This window comes from Anguilla anguilla, chromosome 12 (genome assembly GCF_013347855.1).
Source record: "Anguilla anguilla isolate fAngAng1 chromosome 12, fAngAng1.pri, whole genome shotgun sequence".
NCBI lineage: Eukaryota > Metazoa > Chordata > Actinopteri > Anguilliformes > Anguillidae > Anguilla > Anguilla anguilla.
The window spans coordinates 32,845,007-32,866,730 of NC_049212.1; the positions used below are offsets into that span (position 1 = coordinate 32,845,007).

The 21,724-nt window shown below is 46.9% G+C and overlaps 1 protein-coding gene across 2 annotated transcripts in view; it reads right to left on the minus strand.

Annotated features, from left to right (window-relative positions):
• Positions 1-21,724, minus strand: part of LOC118209080 (GRB2-associated-binding protein 2-like) — a 52,090-nt gene that overhangs the window by 11,100 nt on the left and 19,266 nt on the right. For both annotated transcript variants that reach the window (XM_035384215.1, XM_035384213.1), the window contains exon 2: positions 12,612-12,909. In XM_035384215.1, coding sequence (XP_035240106.1) covers positions 12,612-12,909 — 298 coding nt within the window. The remainder of the gene's footprint in view (positions 1-12,611; positions 12,910-21,724) is intronic.

Consider the following 21,724-nt stretch of genomic DNA (forward strand, 5'->3'; position numbering starts at 1 on the left):
AATGCCTCAGAACAGCAGAAGCACATGAGCACAAACTAACTCAAGACCTCTTAAACCTGCTGGCAAATCAACCAGCCATAGTGATACTGTTTCTTTTCCACCCTGTGGAACTTCACCACCATTATTTCAAATTGCGCAGTTAAAAAATTCTTGGCGCTGCATTTTTGGGGTTGAGCTGCTTATGTGCACGGGGTAGGAGAGGCGGCTGAAGGCTAGCAGCAGTGACATCCAGCCTGGCTTTTATTCGATAGCTATCACCGTGACCTCTTAGCACAATCAATGGGAATCAGCCAGTCACCAGAATCAATGCAGCCAGTCCATCAAGGAGTTCCATCCAGCAACACCAAGAAAAGCTTGGATGCAACCATGGAATCCACCACTCCCTTTCATTGTACAGCAAAGGTAGGCAATCCTGGCCCTGGACTGCCAGAGACAGTCCTGGCTTTTGCTCCATCCAGACCAATAACTACACAACTGAATTCATTTTAATTAATCAGGTTTAATGAATGCAGGTGACCCTGTGCAGGAGGCACTCATTCAGCACATTCAGAATTTCACCATTCAGCACATTCAGCCTCAGACTTTTAATCGTCCATCAAACTCATAAGGTCAAACTCAGATGGAACAGAAACCAGAACTGTCATCGGTACTCCAGGACCGAGGCTGCCCACCGCTGCTGTACAGTCACTGCAAATGAGCTTAATGTTACCCAGGCCACAGCCGTGGATAAAGAGAGATTTAATTCATCGGTACGGTCTACGCGAGTGTGGGCCGAGCAGGTCCAGTGAGAGTGGAGAAATCTCCGAGCCTGGAAATGAAAATGAGCTGGGCAGCAGGCCAGAGCAACTGATCTGGGTGACCTATGACCCAAACCCCCCCCCCCCAAACCCCCCAACCCCCCGAGCTGGGGCAGCAAGAGGGTAGGTCAGTGCAGACCAGAGCAGAGGGGCGGGGCATTGATCTACAGGCCTGACTCACGATGAGTCACCCCAAGGTCCCTGCACCATACGTCTCTCATTACAGATCTATAGTTATGCGTTAATGGTGGCTCATTGCATCCCTGCAGGATCTTAATCAGTTTGAAAGGCGCAATGGCCTAAAGACGACTTTCTGGAAAACACTGAATCTCTGAAAAAAGCACAACTGTAAAGAGATGGTGATTTATCCCCACACAGTAAAACATTTTGTGCCAAATCAACTATGACAGAGAGGCTACCAATTTTGCCAATTTTATATGAAATGGTCCCGCTTGGATTCACATACACTGGGTTAGATTTGATGCTGAGAATTTCGCTGTACTGTCTTGCCTTCAGACCGGCTGAAATAAAGGTGAAATACATAAATAAATAAGGCTGAGCTCAGCCCTTTCAGTCGTTCATTCTGCATTTTAAACAAACAGAGAGACAGAGACAGTGCTCTGGTGTATTTTACCCTCTCTCTCTCTTTCTCTCTCAGCCCTGGCAGTTGGGTGCAGGGCTCGAGGCCGAGAAGCGCGTGAAACGGGACAGGCGTGACAATCTGACAGCGCCCGGTGTCCGCGGGCGACGAGCCCGGACCAATGAGGTCACGGCCCCGCCGGAGGCAGAGATGCGTCCGGTGCGGAGATTCCGCTTCCTGCCCGGAGTAGGGAAGAGCTGGACTCCGCTGCCGGAACACTGCCACACTGTCCGGGCGATGGTGGGGGGTGGGGGGGGTTCCTTTGAACAGGGTTCAATTATTCCATTGTTATCTGGGTCCCAACCCTCCCAAGGCTGGTGAGAGCTCTTCCACAGCTCCACTGGAGGCCTGTAAAATGCTCCCAGCCCCCTTGGTGGGAGTGTTCCACTGGCAGAGACATAGACGTATTGATTTTGGGAGAAGGGAGAGGGGGGGGGGGATGGGGGTGCCATTCCCTTGATGAGTGGAATGTGGGCAGATTCGGGCAGGGCGGGGCGGGGGGGGGTGTAGAATTAGCCCTGAGCCGCTGTAACCAATCTGTCTCACTGGGGATGGGATGCGATGGCATACCCACACATTAGAGAAGCACATCTTCTCCAAGGCAGGGACACCAAGGCTGTGTGTGTGTGTGTGTGTGTGCGTGTGTGTGTGTGTGTCTACGTCTGTACATGCCTGCACGTGTGTGTGTGTGAATGCGTGTGCGTGTGTGTGTGTGTGTTTGTGTGTGTGCAAGAAAGAGGGAGCCAGAGCAAGTTTTTCTGTATGTTAGAAGGAAAGAGATAAAGAATATGTGTGATTGTGTGTTTTTGTGTATGTGTGACAAAGACGGAAAAGAGAGAGATTGTATATACATGTCTGCTTTGTCTCAGAGTGTCTGTGGGTGTGTAACTCTGAGTGTGTGTGTGTGTGTGTGTGTGCGCATGCGTGTATGTACTGTATGTGTTCCTGTGTTTTCTCTCACTTGATTGACTTGTCTTTACTGGCCAGTCTTCAAGCAGCATCACAGCAGCGCAAAGAGGCTGCAGTGGTCGGTGAGTGGCCATCAAGTCCCATCATTGACACTAATGGGATAAATGATCAATTTGGCTACACAGAGGCAATTTGCACAGGGCACTAAAGCCATTGTGCTTTCTTGCTGAGAAAAAAAAAGGTTTAAAACCCATTGTTGCTCTAAAACCCCTTTAGAGGTTTTAGACAATTTAGTACGATTTAAATAGCAGAACAATGAAGAAACCGCACACGGTGCCCTCAGAAGAACTGGCTATGACTAAACGACAGCTTTAGCCACGAACCGTCAGAACGCCCTAAATGTTTTACTGTCCTATTGCTAATCGCAATCAGTGTAACATCTTTTTTACAACTTACTAAAATGGGGGAAATATCAGAAAAATGTATTCCTGTAGCCTTACGTAAAGCCATATCATTATACACTCAATGTCCCCTTGTAAGAACACAGTGCTCTTTCATGTTAATTGCCATTTTCTATGTGGTTGTGGTTGTATAGCATGTTACTATTCTGGGTCAAAGAGTAACTGAGTTCATGAGTAATTTTATAATTGCGTTCTGTGATACACAGGCTGCTGTCTCATCATCAGTGTCCACATAATGCAATTGAATCAGGCTTCTGGTCTCAGAGGACCCAGATCAGGGTGCAGTGCATTACCGAGCACAATGCACTCACTGTAGACACACCACCACGACTAGGTCACATCAAAGCCAGAGATGGACACTTAATAAATAATAAAGGCCCTTTACTGCCGCCATAAAAACAGGAATCTGAGGACCTGACTAAAGTTTTACGATGGGAGTCAAAAATGGATGAAATAACAGCGCCCGAAACTGTTTGACAAATAACAGCTTGTAGAATCAGCTTCCAGTGTGTGCAAGTATCCTGCTCTGGAGGCAAAGTCGCAGAAAGTTATCTTTCCTAATGTAAGAGAGCCAAAGCACTGAGGGGAATACATCTCACAACCAGCCCGCCCCCCCCCCCATCCACCTCCCCCTCCCCCTCCCCCTCTCCATCCCCGTCCCCAAATCCCAACAGTACCCCGGTCAAGATGAAACGGTTATTTCTTTAACAGGTACGGAACAGATAGCACTTAAGGAGACGGCCCCCTGGGCACTAAGAAAGGGCTTCTGTTGTGGCCCGTCGGATAGGCAAAGCGAGGCCCACACATATTAAACTTTGGATAACTCCCTTTACAGCTGGCTGCTAACAGACAGGCAGCTTTTTTTTTTTGTTGCCGTCCCGTGGGCGCTCAGCGGACTGCCCGCTTTCACGAAGCAATAAAGCGGGTCCCCGGCGAGACATAACGGGCCTATTTAAACTCCTGCGCTTCGGAAAGTGCATTACGGCCGACGCGATTGGCTTAGGGGAGCTGTGCTGTTGGGGAGCCCTCGCCGAGGTACGGTAGAGGTTATGAAACAGCGCGACGGTAGCCTCGCTTGTCACTTTGTGATCTGTTCGGTAAACGAAGTCTGACTAGGCTGACGTTCTGACGTGCGACGAGCACGTCAAAATTCTGGAGACGCGTTTTGATAAATAAGCCAATGATCAGTTACGTCTGATGATGAATCGGGGCCCTAGTGCAAGCGGGGCTTTTGTTGGAGGTGACAATTCAGGACAATTCAGCCACTGACCTTTGGCGTAATTCTGGTTGAAATTCTAGCTGAAACTGACTTTTTTTGGGGGGCTAGATCAGTGGAAGGGACAAGGTTGGTAACAGCCTATTTAAATTCCTGTGCTTTGGAAGGTGCACTATGACCAGAGTTGTACACAAAACAAGTGGATGGTTCTTTTTCCATTTTTTATATGGAGAGTGTATAAAAAATAGTAAAAACCTATGGTGTATAGAAAAGAGAGATGGGGGGGGGGGGTAATCTGGCTTTACACTATAATACATACAGTGCTGTCATTACAAAACATCATATATCATGACCTCACTGGAAATTACGAAAAGTCGTACCTGGAACTGACCAAACCCATTCCACCCACCAATAGGGAGCAAATCATGTTAATCCACACTGACATTTTGTAGAAATAATGGACGATACTCGGTGGCTAGAAACAACGTGGAGTTTGGAAGAAAGGATGGGGTGAAATCGAGCCACAAGGTCTGGCCAGGAAACGCAACGGTTTGAGACGACTCTCTGTGAAACTTGGGCGGACATCCTGGTCCTGATTCCCAGCTAAAGCAAATGAATCAAGAACAGCGGGGAACATTTCGGTTAGATTTTCCTTAGGTTATGAGAATGTTATCATGAGAAAAGTCCCCAAAATGTCTTGGAACAGTGACCTTCATTCCTGGTCCTGGCTTAGCTCAGGGTCTGTTAGTTTTTGTTGTTACTCGACACATATCAATTAAAGCAGTCCATTATAATGTTAACTCGCCTCACCTGGTTTCTTGGGTCTGAAATGGTTGCTGATATTACGGCGAAAACCAAAAACAGCAGGCCCTGTGGCCCGCCAGGACCAGGAATGAAGATCACAGTCTTAAAACATTTATTTTACAAACAAGTCCTAGCAACGGCACAAAAAAAACAGTGCCGGCTGTGGCAGAATTCAGAGATGTGATTCAGCACATGCACCTGCAGAAGCGATATGAGCGTGATTGGTTCCCTTGGCTGACGACCCTGGCCTTTAGCTCAGCAGGCTAATCACACCTCTTGTTCTGTAGAGCACTACTCAAAAGATAGAAGTAACTGTGCAGTTATCTGACCAAGGCCAGGGCGTCTGAAATGTCTTGTAATTTTTTTAATTTAAAAAAAAAAAAAAAAAAAAAACCTATTTCCCCATGTGTCGTTATTGCATCTTTTATTTAATCTATACACAATTTTTTCCAAATGAATGTATTGACACTGCAGATTGGGGGATTTGTTTTAAATTGTTAACATCCTGACATTCCCGATAAATTTAACACAATTGACCATCGGCAATCCTAATTCATTTTTCTTTAATCTGAATAACAAAACAAAAATGTTATCAGCTGGTTCCTGCAAGGTTAAAGACGCTCAATTAACATTCAGGAACCTAGACAATTGTATGGACTGGTAAAGTTTATGCTAACAATCACGAGCGTTCAGAGTACCAGAGTATAAATGTTCGTTACGTGGGTTAGCGGGGGACTGAAATTCTCATAATAGCGCAGTGACGCAGCTGGGAAGGGAAAGCACGGCGAGAGGGCGCGTGGTCCACCAGCGGTTATTAGTAACTAGCATGGGCAGCGGATAGAACAGCGTCAGCGGAAACGCTCACAGAACTGGGTAAATCTACCTTTTCCTTTCATGCCCCACATGTCTGGAATGAGTTACAAGGCGTACTTAATCTGAAATCCTTATCCTCTCTTGACATGTTGAAAAATATGTTAAAATCAGTTTTTACTGAACAATGTTATTGCTTCTAACCACAAGTGCCTTTTAGCTCCTGATCCTTGTATGTTCTGTTCCGTTTTGTTTTTGGTATGTTTTTTTATATGAAACTTTTATTTTTCTGCTGCCATCTTGACCAGGACTCCCTGGCAGAAGAGAGACGCTGTATCTCAATGGGACCTTTCTGGTTAAATAAAGGATAAATAAAAAAATAAAAATATTCTTGGTCAAAATCTATTACTAGTTGACAGCAGCCTGCAATGGGGAGTGAGAAATGGATGGTGTTATTTCTCGAGCTCTGAACTGGCATCTCCTCATTCCACCTCAATCCGCCTTCAGTGCACTCCAGTGTCCGAGATATCTCACTGCAGGCCGAACTGAAGCAACTTTTGAACCTGGAGATAGAGGAATGCCAATCTGTGCGCCGCACGAGGAATGAATTCGTTCGGATTCTGGAACTTTCTCCGTTTATTATTTTCCTCCCCGTGTCGATTAAAAAAAAAAAAAAAAAAAAAAAACTTCCCACCAAGACGCTGACTTTGGAAAGCGCCCCACCCCGTTTGTCCTTTCTGAACCAGGCATCCAGACCCCGCCACGCCGCACAGCTGTGAAATCTTTCACACTCTGCGAGGGATGAACAGGGAAATGACACAACCGCGCTCAAAAGAAAGGGATCGCCGCCCCCTGAAGAAAAGGGGAACAAAAAAAACACAGGACTGCTGACACGGTGAAAAACATACACCCACTCCTTCAAACCGAGACCGCTTAAAGACAGAGCACCGTGGGCTCTTCCCTGGAAAAATAACAATCCAGGAAAGTGTTTCTGCTGGACCTACTGCCGCGAGAATCAATAAATCAGCATAAAATCAAACCTTCCCTTTCTCTCACGAGTCAAAATACATATTTTGTTACTAGCTCCGGAGAGCTCGTTTCAGAAAACCTTTCACCAATGCTGCAACTCAAAGCTCCCTGTGATGTGATGTACTAAACAGTAGTCCGTTGAAATACTGAACACGTTGCAGAGGATCTCCCCACAGCATGCAACTGAAATGGGCCAGAATAGACCAGCCCCGGGTCAAATATCTATATGAAATGCTTTAACCATTTAGGTAAACTCAGACTGCACTTCTGCAGATCCATTTGAATTTTCAGTGAGATATGCTGCAAACCAAAACGTACAAGATATTTCTTTTAACGGTTTGCAGGACCTTCACTGGTATCTAGCAGATTATTAATGAATTTCTAAACAATTATTTGACGCCTGTCTGGTTTTGGAAATGTGCTGTCAGGACGTGAATAATGTAAGGATGAATTGAGAAGAACATTTAGCGTCTGTGACCCAAAATTGCCCTTCTCAAAAACACGCACGGGCCATCCTCCCTGCCAGTCAAACAGCAGCCGTCTGCTCTGCGCTATGGATGCTCAGCAGGTGCCATAGCGCAGCTTGACCATCGCTCTCATAACTTACAGGGCACAGTGGCCATTACCCACAATCCTCCAGGGCTTCTTAAACCCCTCTCAGCCAAATGGCTATGCTTATTTTCTCACCATGGCAACGGAGTGCCGGGCACCGCGACCATTGTTGCAGACACAAGATGCAAGACCATGTGTGGGGCGTGCCACTGTGCAGTCACGCCGTGTATTACATCACACAAGGACAGCGAGCACAGAAAGCGGCATGATCCCTGTTCTTATGTCATCAATGACGTAAGTAAAACATGAAAAGAAATACTTTGGCCGATTCTTGTTAAATTCGCCATCCTGCTCACTCATAGACACCTGTTTGGGATCACTGCCTTTTGAGATTTTTAGTGGGCTTGCTTCGGCAAGCCCATTCTTGTTATATTTGTACTTTCAGAATGATCACAAAAAAAAAGCAAACAAGTTCCTCAGACGTGCCAAAATTATATCATTGCATCTCCTCAGCTGATCTTCATTTCCTTCAACAAAAGAAACAAATTTCCTTTTACGCCTGCCTCTCGGATGAATATTAAAAATGATAACCTCATGTTCAGCTCTGTGAGAAAAGGCACATTGCCCCCTCCTCCTCCCCCTCCCCCCCCCTCCATCCCAGAGCTTCTGGCCCTGCCCTGAGCGCTGCCGCGGCGACGAACAAGGGCATGCTGGGATATGCAGCAGCAGTAGCAGCAGTCCCAAGCAGACTGCTCAGTGGCTCAGTGGCATGAGCAATCTGACCTCCCAGCAACGCAGCGTCTTGCTATTTCAACAAAAATCAATGGCTCTGAAGGGCACTTTGGCGGGTGGGGGGTGGGGGGGGGGGGGTGCACAGAGAGGTGGGGGGTGGGGGGGGGGGCACAGAGAGGTGGGGTCCCGCTCTGCTGCGCTCCCCTTGGCTAACCTTGGTCCCTGTCCCAAGAGCCTCTGCAGCCAACGTGAATATCCACCCCCCCCCCCCCCCCAACTCCCCCCCCGGCCCCAGACACACACACACACACACACACATACCCCGACAGACAGCACAACATCCACACAGGGCATCTGCACTTCCACACTGAGCAGATGCCACCTTGGCTGTCTTGTACTCGCACACACACTCGAGCACACCTGCACACACTCTCACATCCGCACACACAGAAACACACACCCACACACACTGCACAGACACACACACACACACTTTCCAAAACAGAACATGCACACAAAGGCACACATGGAGATATGCACACTGACTCACGTACAGGTGGTACGCATAGGGGAAATAATTCACTGTGCTTTGCGCTAGGATATGGCTCCTAGTGTCCTTATTTAGACTGTGCAGACAGACATGTCTGGTCAGGGCCATACGCTCCACCATTTCACAGACAAGAATCTGGTGACTCAGTGGTGTTGGCCTCCTCAATGCCCCCCCACAAAAAAATTATGCTGGTCCACACTTTCTGTGAAAACCAGGAGGGACATTTTCAGTAAATCTGTTACACACACACACAAAAAAAACCTCAATGACTCAAGATTGTCCTGGAATAAATGTGTGTACCCCCTGCACAAATTTGTTTTTTGAGCATGAAATGACACTCTTTCATGGGGGTCAAATCAGCCATTAAAAAAAGATTTAATTAGGATTACTTCAATGTGTCCTATGATTTAAAAAAAAAGTCATAAGTAAAGGGCAACATGTAATATCTATTTTTTTCTAAGGAACTCCCTGAACCAATTGTCAAAAGTACTTTTTTTTGTTATGGTTTGCCTTGTATGGTATATTCATACAACATATCTGGAAACAGCTGGAAAGGAAATTGTGATTCATACCCAGAATTACGAAGTGAAGAGGCGCAAGACGTGGCACAAGAGCAGAAAAGAAACAACGCTGGACAGGGTTATTTGTCGGGGGGTGGGGGGGTGGGGGGGGGTGGGGTATAATGGGTGGGTTTGCAGGGAAGATTGATGGATCTGGACTGGACAGTAAGCTGCTAAACTCCCACTCCACTCCTCAGAGACCTCTGTGTTCCTTAGACACCCTGCCTGCTCACGCCCTCTCTTCCACTGTCCAAAAAAACTCAGCCCAGACTTGAGGACTATGAAACACCTCCCTCGTGTTATGGCGCCCCTCCCCCCCAGCACGCCCTGCAGGCCTTGGCAGTCCTCCAGGTTTTCCCAGGTGACAGGTTCTGTGGGCAGGTCTGGGGGGGTGGAGTTTGGGTGAGGAGGGGGGGCGGAGGGTGGCCCCTCCTCCTTCCCTGCTCACAGTGAGGACAGCGTGTTACTCGCCTCAGGGGGAAATCAGTGGGCTGATGTACATTGCAGGTCTGTGAATTAACACTCTTTTACTCTTTTACAGGAGTGTGTGCGTGTGTGTGTGTGTGTGCATGTGCATGTACATGTGTATGTGTGTGTGTGTGTGTGTGTGTGTGTGTGTGCGTGCACCTGTGTGTGAGTGTGTGTGTGTGTGTGTGTGTGTGCATGTGTGTGTGTGTGCATGTGCGTGTACATGTGTATGTGTGATTGTGCGTGTGTGTGTGCATGCACCTGTGTGTGAGTGTGTGTGAGTGCCTGCGCACGCATGTGCATATGTGTGTGTGTGCAGCTGGAAGGCTTCACTGCGGGGTTGTGGGGGGGAGGGGGGGGGGGCGGTGGTGAGAGTGAGAGAGTGTGCGGGTCAGACAAGGGCGCCGTCCTCATACGCGCTTCCCAGCTGAAAAACACGTGGGTGTTTTCCTCATTACCACACTCCAGACTCAGGGAAACTTTCTCACGGTCCAACATGAGATCCTGGAGATCCCAGAGTGCCGTTAAACGTCTCTCTCTGAGATTTCCCTAAAGGGGGAAGGCCCAATCCCAGAGAGCAGCCGGACAGGAGCCGACACGTCAAAACCCAGGTCCGGAATGACAGAATTCCTGCTTTCAAAAAAATCCTCCTGCCATATGAAACAGGCTTACAGGACCAAACATGGGAGGGAAATATTGAAAGAGTAAATATTTCAATAGGAGGGGGGTTCCCCACCCCAGAGCTCAAGGTCACACCACTTATTAGTCATGCACAGATGCCCTTGACCTCATCCACAATGACACACCCACATCCATGTTACATTAACCCTTTTAGGTGTGAGATCACAAATATGTGATTAGAATGTTCATAACTGAACATTCTAAAGCTGATCTGACAATCACTACTGGCATCTGAAAGCACTGGAGTTCTAGAACACTGACTTACAACATTCCAGAAAACCTACTCTTCAAAGGGATAACCGGTGAGGAAACCAGGAGCAATGTCCTGACCTCATGGTCCCTTATTCGCACCCCAACAGCAGGATTTTAAAATCACTCCTCATTTACTCCTCGTAGAACATGCTGTATCGTGAACACAGTCACGGCTACAGGAGCGTTGTTAGGCACAACACAGTAAGGGCATATAAAAACTATTTACTGATGACACGGTACTATTTATTTTGTTATATTATTTGTAAGTAACAGTTTGTGTTCAGAGTGATACTGTTTAGAAACTGGCTGTTTGATTAACCATTACTCTATCAGATTTACAATCACCGTAGAACGCGGTCTCAGCCAATCAGCATCCAGAATCGAGACAACAGCCTTTTATAACAGCGCATCTCTCTCAGCTGAATGCATGCTCTTAAGTATATTTTATATCTCTATATATTGAGATATACATTGAGACAATCAGACCCCGTTGAAACGCACCCAGCTGTCCCGTGACCAGCTTCAGCTCAGAGCCGCCTGAGCAGCCTAGCCCCATCGCTGACGTCACGATTAATGATGCGCTGGTCCGACCGCTGGACGGAGGGTTCTGTGACAACACAGAGCAGAACACGTTCTGCCCCGACCGGTTCAAACCGGGCCTGGACCAGGGACTGGCATAAACCCATTGCTGAGATAAACCCATGAGATAAACCCATTGCTTCCAGATTGCACGATGCGCAATCTAATTACAAAAACAGGTTGGAGCAGGTTCAAACGAGAGAAAATCAACTTGTTTAAAAAGAAAGACTCTTCCAATTAATCAATTTCCACTGCCGTGCGCCTAGCGAAGACGGCTCCAAGATGTGGTTTCCGTCACGCTGACAGTAGAAAGCGCTGATTTGGTTCTTTATTCCAAAGTCGCACGCACAGCTGTGCTTCTTCTGTGCAGAGAAAATAATTAATCTTCTCTGAAACAGCCCAACCCAATACAATCGCAAAAATTCTGTGTTTATGCTGTTATTTTGCCAGTGGTTTTGCTCTCATCCGTCAAAGTGTAAAGCGTTAAATAATATTTGCAAATTGACCCTCCCCCCTCCATACAACATACACAATATAACAGCTCTTGTGAGATATTTTCAACCCCTGCCTAACCAATAACAAAAAAAGTAGACAAATAACTCCCTATCTGTTCTGACCAATGGTGAGTGAAATATAACTTGTTTCTGCTGTATTGCTGTTTTAAAGTGTTCTCTCGATAAGGGGAGCAGCAGCCCTGAAAATAAAGTGTCCTTTATGCTCTTAATGCAGCGGGACACAAAAAAGGCCTTTCCCACACACAAGCGCGCTAGTTGTGCCGCAGATGATGGACCGAGGCCACGCCCTCCTCTTCGGCGAAACGAAACAAAAGGAAAATCAATAAACCTTTCAGACGACGCACGCCCGCTTGGCAGCCATCCTCCAATTTAACTTTCTCAAATGACCGAATGGAACAAAAAGGCTCTCGGCAGCGATATCGGGTTGCCCCGGGTCGGCCTTCATCTGCCTACCAAACAATTTGGGCACGACGGTGATACCAAGAGTGTAGCGTCTAGGGAAGAAGCATTCTCAGGCGAATGGCCATGAAGTGATCATTTACACAGGGTATTCAGCAAACGCTCTGGTCCTTAATTACGAGAAACATGCAATAATTAAGAGCAATAGCTGAACGAATGAGAACAGACGTTAAGCACGGAAAAGGCCAAAAACAGACTAAATTACCAGTGCTTTTCTTATCTCCAGTCAAAGTAAGCAATGTTTGTTTTTGGAGTTTGTATCTAAGCAACCTGGAGGAAAAAGATTTTTTTTTCTTCAGATGAATAAAGCCAGATGTGAAAGAATAGTCAACAAACAGGGAAGCAATTAGAAATAAGGACAGAATGATTGACTAGCTGGATATCACAAAGCGAGAGATACAGTAATTTAATCTATCTTATCATTTCAGTTGTCACAAAAAAATGAAAAAAGATACAGTAGCCTAGAAGTGTAAATACATAGCTGGCTTGAATTTGTCGTGTAAATTCAACGGTAAACGCTATTGTGGGTTAAAATGAAGGTGCTAGCAAACACAGACAGGCGGGCGGGGCAAGGTGGGGACGGGCGGGGTCACATACCGTGGTTCTCCGACTGGTTGAAGCCGCAGAGCTGGCAGATGCAGCGAACCCACTTGTTCATCTCCTCCTCGGTCTCGGCCACCAGGTAGAAGGTGCGGTCGGCGGTCTTGATGTCGAAGACGAAGCTCTCCGGGAACTCCTTGCGCTTGAAGGTGAGGCCGGCGTCCACCTGCTCGCAGCAGTGCAGGTCGATGACGCGCAGCGGCTTCTTGGAGCGCTCGCTCTTGTAGTACTCCAGGACGTCGGGGTCGCCGCTCATCCTCCCGCTGCGCAGGATGAACCAGCGCTTCTTCCAGGCCTGTCGCACGCAACGGGACACGCCGTCAGTAGCCTGCGCAGGCGCTACGCTAACACGTTTCCTGCGCGCACACCTCCACACGCCCGCACACACAAGCATGTTCCTGCACACACCAACACATGCTAGCACACACAAGCATGTTCCTGCACACACCTGCACACACCAACACACGCTAGCACACACAAGCATGTTCCTGCACACACCTGCACACACAAGCATGTTCCTGCACACACCTGCACACACAAGCATGTTCCTGCACACACCTGCACACACAAGCATGTTCCTGCACACACCTGAACACACAAGCATGTTCCTGCACACACCTGCACACACAAGCATGTTCCTGCACACACCTGCACACACAAGCACACGCCAGCACACGCCTACACTACTAGCACACAAGCGTGTTCTTGTACACACCAGGATACACGCAAGCACACACAAGCATGTTCCTGTAAACACCGGCACATGCTAGCACACACCAGCACATTCCTGCACACGCCTGCACACACACCTGCACACGCGCTAGCACACGGCATCACACTCAAGCACACGCCGTCACACACAAGTACATGCTAACACACATCTTGCACACCCAAGGACGTGCTAGCGCAAGACACCACACACAAGCACACAATGTCGTATATCTGCACACGCAAGCACACACTGCCTCACACAAGCACACGCTACCACATACGAGCAGATGTTAACACGCACCAATGCACATCAGCCCACAAAATTAGCCAACAGAGTTAGTGCTGATACCAGACCTATAAAGTATATGTAGCTGAAATACTTTTACTCTTTAAATGCCAGTGAAATTAAAAAAAGATTCAGACGCCTGGAAATTTTCTAAGAAACATGACTGACCATACATACAATAGTTAAAATTTTGTTCTGAAACTTAATAACAATGTAAGTCTCAGCAGATTTATAATGAGTAATTAATGAAGACACATCCTAGCACTGCATAGGTAATAAATATGATACTGTTGGATCCGTAAGCCTGGATCAAAATTCAAAGATTCAGATTTCACAACATCTGTGTTCGGCACATGTGAAGCTAAGCCTAAATTATCATTCCACAGAAAACATAAATTATTATTATTATTATTATTATTATTATTATTATTATTATTATTAATAATAACAAATATTTTGTTATATTATTGTGCCAATGTGACAGTACTTTCCATCATATGTATATGGTGAGGCTGTGTGGTTTTGCGAGGTAAATTTAGTTGTTTCGCAGTGGAGTTTGAGAGACCTGGGGCCCCTGTTTTGTTGACTCTGATCACACAGCAGATTGAGGTGTGGAAGGAGGAGGGAGGAGGGAGGAAGTGGGGGTGGTGCAGAGGCAGGGAGGAGGTAAAGGGGGTGTGCCTGGTACCTACAGGTGTTTGTAGCCACCCTTCAAACACCCCCCCCCCTCACCCCACCGCCTCTGCTCCTGCCACCGCCCCCGCCCCCGCCACCCCAACATTTCCTGTTCTTGTGCCTATTCTGTGCGCCGCCGACCCCCCCCCCCCTCCACCAGAGTCACAGCAAACACACCTGCACAGGCCAGCTTGTACCTCAGCTAGCACCCAGCCAATCAGAGCATCTGAACCACCACCCCCCCCCCGCCCCCCTGTACTTCCCCCTCACTCCGTGTGCCAGGCTGAAGTATTGTGGTGGGCCAGGGACAGTCCCTCCTGTGCAAACAGACCAGTCAACGGCAATGAACCCAGCGCGTACGACGCAACCATCGCCATAAAACACGCTGCGTCTTATTTAACAGCACTCCAGGCACCGCCTGCGTCTTAACCCTTTAACGCACACAACCGCACCGACGCAAACAACAAACACAGAAAAACACATTTCTCTGCTTCTTTGTACAATTCGGTTGAACTACAACAATGATTCAAAAGTTCTGCTTTTTTGTCTGAACAGACCTAAAGGTTGAACAGACAAATTGCCATAAGCCACAATGTTATCTACCACTTGGTTGAGCAGATAAATGATATTAAAAACTAATTTAGAAAAACGAGTGCCCGTGCTTTTTTTTTTCCTTAATTTTTTATGTTGCTCTATGATTAGTAGAGACCTGTTAATTAACCTAATTAAATTTTATTGTCACATAAATTGGCCTGTTTCTATTTTTAACCGGGAAATGATTTGTAAGACATCACAGGGGTGGCGTTAATGTTTCGGGTAAACCACATTAGAAGGCAGAGTTTGTGAAAGCACTACTGCTGATGTGCACTGTGTTTAGCAATAGTAGGAGGCCAGGTTCGGGGGGTAGGGGTGGGGGCATCCTAACCTCCCAGAGCAGCTGGGAGCTGTGGGGGAGAAGGCCTTGCTGGAGCAGACAGACGCCCACAACGGTTACGCTCAGGATGCTAAGATAAGTTGTGGCTGTGAGCGAGCGGCACGTTTCATACAGACAAACGAAACAAAACAAAAAAAAAAGAAAAAAAAAGGAGATTGCAGAATCTGGAGTGCTGCCAACAAAGCACTTCTGTCCTGCCCTGTGCTCTGCACATTTACCCAGCATGTACTCAGTATCATTCTCTCTCTCTCTCTCTCTCTCTATATATATATATATATATATATATATATATATATACACCCTGCTCTCTTCCCCTGTCTATCTCTCTCTCTCTCTCTCTCTATACCCCGCTCTCTTCCTGTCTCTCTCTCTTGCTCTCTCAGTCTACTGTGCTTTCTCCCTTTCTCTCTCTGTTACTCTTTCATTCTCTTGGTCTCTACCTGGCTCACTTCCTCTCTCTCTCTCTCTGTCTCTCTCTGTCTCTCGCTCTCTCTCTTCCTCTCTCTCTCTAATTCCATCAACACATAACCTCCGCCGTCTGGGAGAATCAAGGACACACTGTCCAATACATAAAGGAAGGGGGGGGGGAGGGGGGCAGAGAGCACCACTAGCCAACCCCTCCCCCCCCACCCCCTGCCCCAGTGGTAATGTTGTTAGGATACTAGGATAACTGAGATTCGCGCACATGATGTGCTTTCCTATGAGCGCGACCTACCGCATTCTTTTTTCAGTCGCCTTTTCCAGATCGTTCTGAAATAACACTGTTAAACATTACTCTTGCTAATGTTCGTACACAGCTGTGCCATGTCTCTGGATGATGCGCTATGCCAACATATTGAGTAGCATTGGGCTTGAGTCTCAGCCTAATGACGGTGAACACAATATAGTCGGATTGGCTAAATAAAAAATAAGGGGCATAAAAGATTTCCTCTGAGGGTCAATTTTCAATAACTTTACAGAATGTAATTGGTCCCATAAATGTCCAGACTCTAAACCCGAAACATCTCTTTGTGAACAGTACTTTCCCAGACTGCCTGCTCTTCCCTATCCCTGCCTGTGGAGCAGGTCCAGAAATCTGCGACAGGACTGTTTAATATTTCCCAGCATGCTCGCAGTAACGGGTGCGTGAGCCAGGGGACGGAATACAGCGATATCACACCAGAAATGCAGCCCAGGAGCCTCGACACTTATCTACTTCCGGAATGTTCCCCAGGCTACGAGCCAGGCTTCTTTCTATTCTATTTTCTGTCAGACTGATGAACACCAACGGTTGGGGTGGACTGCGTGACTTTAATGGTGCTGACGGACCTGAGGCGAAAGACACAACGTCTTGCGCTCTGTCACAAACCTCGCCCTCCTACCCACACCCCCACCCCCACCCCCTGTACCCAATCGGAGAGAAGCACAAGGCTGCAGACCAAGTGAGATGGACGGCTCTTTTCCAAAAGCTGCTGCAGGTTTTGCGAGGTTTGTGTTTCGCACTCTTCCCCTGGCAAGGCGGACAGATGATTTGTTCTCCAGCGTTCTCGGAGACCGTTGGTTGAGAGCGAAACCTGGCTCCGTTTCAAACCGCCAGGTGAGATGGCTCTTGTGGTGAGACACTGCAGACAGCCCTGTGTTGGCTGACACTCAGAGATGTTTTTCTACCGAGGAGCCAGTACCCGACAAATAAAGAGCATCCGAAGCATAAAACAGCAGTGCGCTCTGGAAGCCATTACTGTACCGTTAGGAATAACTTGCATACATATGTGAGCAATAAACAAAATTAAAATGAAAAACTTCCAAACATGTTGCTGGAACAGCATGCAGCCTGACTTTCCTTCAGGGGAGAACAGCCTATAAAACATAGATCTATTATTAACAATAAAAGATTCATTTGTGCAAGGTAAATTTGCTCTGCAAATTACCATGGTTCAGTCTATTCACCACCTAATCCCATCTCCATCCATTTTGTGTACATAACGGATTCTAATCTGGAATCCTCACCTACTCCTACGTCAGTTCACACATATTTCTGACAATTTTAAAAGAAGAATTTTTACCAGTCTTCAGGACAATCTCATATAAATGCACATTCTGATTCATAACAAGGACCTGCAGGAGTGCTTCTTAAATGTTCCCAGCACGTAAACCAGAGGTGGGCCATGAGGGCCATATCTGTTTCTGGTTTTCAAGCCGACTTCTGGCCATGATTACTGAATTAGCCCTGACATTTACGCCATCTGGCATTTTAGCTGCATTTCTGCATATCTGCATGAATAACAACCGAAGACTGTTCTTGCGTCCCTATATGAAACTGAGATCTAATATACGAGAGAACCAGTGTTGGTGTATACAGCCAGTTAGCTCATTTAGCCAGGGTAATTGTCAGAAACAAAAACCTGCATACACCATTGGCCCCCCCAGGACCGGAACTTCCCACCCCTGATCTGAGCAGTTAAAGCTTTTTTAAATGCGTACTGCATGCAGGTCCAGAGATCTGCCCCAACCGCCAAGGAATAACTCCGAGTGATAGTCATTATTGAGACAGCGAGACACCCAGTTTCTGAGGAACACATCAGTCAATCCACAAATAGCCAAACGCGCGTACTACACCAGACAACAGAGAGCCAGCGAGCGCACACTCACTTTGCGAACCATTCATCGTCCAAGGCCCCTTACTTCTCCACAGTGAAGAGAACCAAGGTCTCTAATGGTGCAGAAATTCACTTATTCAGAAATACTGACGTTTCCAGTGTGGAGAATGACTTGTAAAGGCATGCGTATGTTCCCAGGCTAGGAAGGTTCAGCGTGACCCAGTCGGGCTATGCTTGGTATCCTCTGTGGTATGGCCAACTTGTAAACAGATAAATACCGAAAATGTTAAAAAGCCGGAGCCGCACATTTCAAACAGAGCCAGTTAGCAAGCAAACCGGTTGATGCCTTAAAACCCGGGAGCCAGATGACACTCCACGAAAGAGCGGGTTGCTTTACTTTAATGTTCCCCGGTTAGGGATGAGGAAGGCACGGCATGTACTGAAACCGAGTTTTACAAAGATAAAAAATAAAAATATATTTTGGGGTTTATAAGGGTGTGCAACCCCCGTTTAGGTTTCTTGTTTGCACATCTGTCTGATGACCAGCGCCTCATCACCTAGGGTGCACATCTTCAGTTTTTCCACTTACAGTAATTTAAAAAAACTGGTTGTTTAGACAGCTGAAGCAAGTCACACATTATGCCTTAGTGATCATCTCCTCAGGAATTTGCAGGGTTTTTTTCATTTATTTTTTAAGAGAACAGGCCTAATTCAAATTGTACTGAAGGGTATGTTTGATATTACATACCCTGTAGCTTATCCAATAATAAAATTCACCCACCCCCGCCCTCGCCCAGACTCCATGACCCAATTTGTGGGGGAAGACAAGATACTCAATGCTGTTGGCCACACCTGTCTTTTCTCAGTATCCAGCCCCAGATGATTTCATTCCACAAGAGGTATGGAACTGATTCAATGCTGGAAGGAAAAAAAAAAAAACCAGAAACACCACTCATGAGTAGTCAATATCTCCTATTGATTTCCATTAAACAATATGTGGCACTCCATTAAAAACCACCCCCTCTAACCTCACTAGAAGAATGGGACCATTACAAGAGACCGTGCAACATTTATAAAACAGTAGCATTTTCCAATGGCTCATTTACACAGGTCTGGAAGAATGAAATTTTAATAATGCCCTTGTCTACCTGTAGCTGTCGAATTAGAAATGCTATTGCCACCTCCTTTCTTGTATTAAACTGGTTTCTATGCACCAACACCATATACCAGATCCGGTGTAATGTAATGAGAATGTACTCAGTAACTGAGCAAATTTGGGATGTATTTTGGAAGCAGCTGATCTTCTAGCATGCTGAAACATACAGAATGTTTTTTTTTTTGGTCCAGTACTATAACTACTACTTCACCTACAGGAAACGGTAAAGTGCAAACGGGTGTGAAAAAGCAAGATCCAGATGAAAGATTTCCAACGGAGCTGGACCCGCGGTAGGCGTGTGAACCCAGGCGCGCCATGACGTTCCCGGCAGAGTCGGGAGGAGCCGGAGGCGCGTCCACCGCACGGAGCACGGGGACAGAATCCCAAACGAGGAAGCGTGAGGGAAAAGCAGGCCGAGACCGGCGACAGCGGACCCGCGAACCAAAGGAGGGACGAGGAAGCGACGGTCGCCGCTCGTGAAATGAAACGAAAGCCCCGCAGCGTCGGGGCACCATCTTGGCTTCAGCGGAAACCCCGCATGAGGGGGGGGGGGTGGTGTGGTGGGGGGGGGGGGGGGGGCAGTGGGAGGTGGTGGAAGGAAATAGAGCAAAGAACCGCAGCACCTGGGGAAGACCCGCAGACCTTCGGAGGAATCGCACGGACGTTCCGAGAGACCAGCGGGAAGTTTTTTTGTCTTCTGCAGACGGGACTGCGTGGGTGGAAGCTCGGCGATGAACTGCGCTCCGCTCGGAGTTCAAAGCACGAAGAAGAAGAAGTAGAAGAAGAAGGAGAAAAAACCGACAGAAGCAAGATGTGTCAAAGTAATGGCCGGCCTACTGAATGCAGTGCCTCTGGTGCCATTATAGAGAGCACGAGCGATCTCATCTCTCTGCCTTATAGCTCCATTTATCTTTGACAGTCTTAACTTGGCTTCTTCGAAGGACGTTCCTTTTTCTTAACGCAGAGTTAAGAGTTGCAGAGTAAAGCAGAAACACAAGATGTGTTTTGGAACAAACATTGTGAATCTACTTTAAAATAGAAAAAGAAAGCAAAACAAAACAAAACAGCAGTGGGAACAAACCTCTACATTTTGGACCAAAAATGCTCCTTTCAGGTGAAGTTCTTCTGTCTCCTAGTTTATTGCAGGTTATCACTAATAACCAGCATTTACAAGCTCTGACAGTTTTTTAAAAATACCTTAGTCAAATAAAAATAAATATATTGACACACCCCTGTATCATGCACAGCAACATGGAATACTGAAGGCAATAACTGAACGCTCCATTCAGTGCGTCACAAAAAAAAATCATTTTTATTTACGATCATTTTTTCGTTTCTATTTGCGATATATGAATGGTTTAATAAAATACGGCACACGCCCGTGACATTCAACAGATGGCCATATTTCACAAGCCGCCGATCCATTGAGGCCAAGGGCGAAGAGATTTACGCACGAGCGGAGGTTGACTTGTAGCAAATGGCCGACTCCCAGCTAATTAAACAAATTGTTCCTCCGAATGAACAGGGTGTGTGCTCACACACCGCGCCGGGGGGGGACAAAAGGATGCCCAGCGGTCAGCTTGCTTTCACACGCGGATGAGCAAACGCACGGCGTGAATCAAAATGACGGGCTAGCCCAGTTCAAGTCCACTGCCTCAATCAGGGCTCTGGTTGCGGGGTCAAGGTAAAGCAGACACGGAAGCTTCTGGATGAGAATGGTTTGATGAGGTGGGGTAGTTTTTTTTTTAATGCCATTCTCCACCTGTACTACCTGTTCTGAATTTCAAAACAGCTGAACAAACACCTGGATGAACCAGGTGAGGAGCTGCCCAAGTTCCCATGACTACCTCATTTGCATAGTTCCTCGCCCTGAGGAACTGCAGCCAATCAGAAAAGTTTGCAGTGCATCACAGCTACAGTTTCCTTTGCTTACAGATGAATCTTTCCTAACAGGCTTTTACTCAGCCCACTGAATGTGACACTGGCACAGGCTGAACTTCCCAAGGTTAATGTTAAGTAGGCGTTTAGCAGCAATCTTATTTTTAGGTATAGCCTATATTCACATAACGGTATTTTATTGTTTTTCATGTAGTGAATATTAAAAATTCCACATTGCAACAGTATTATAAAAAATGTGTGACATATACTTGAAAGTGCATCGTCTGTTATGAATGAAACTTGCACAATTTCATTTAAAAAAGTGACAAATCTTCCTACGGTTATAATATTTTTCAGTTTACTTAGTGTACTTTGTATTGGCAAAACAAATACCATAAAATACTGCCATACCGTCAATATGAAAAAATATATTTTGGCCATTATGCCCAGCCCTAGTGACAAGGGAGATTTTGACTGTCATCAGGGGCCTCGGTGATGCCTTCACCACTTCCACTGCCTGGGGTATGCGGTAGGAGGATCCACTACCCAGAACACCCTGCACTCTGGGTAACAGCGGCAAAGCACGTCTTCCTTCATCACGCCGGACAGGGGTGATGCGTGAAAGTTCGTTAGCTTCTACTTTCGAGTCAATAAGACCGGGGGAAAGAACGCATGGCTGCTCCAACTGGCTGCTCACTCGACGCTGCTCCAACTGGCTGCTCACTCAACGCTGCAGACTCCCCCTCAAGCACTGCTTCAAAAGGCTCTCCAAACGCCTCCGAATGCCTTTATTCCTGCTGAAATCAGTTAGCTGCACGTTGAGAAATGTTCGTGTAGAATGCTCTAGAATCCGTCAGGCACTCTTTTCAGAACAATAGGTATACAGAGCGAATC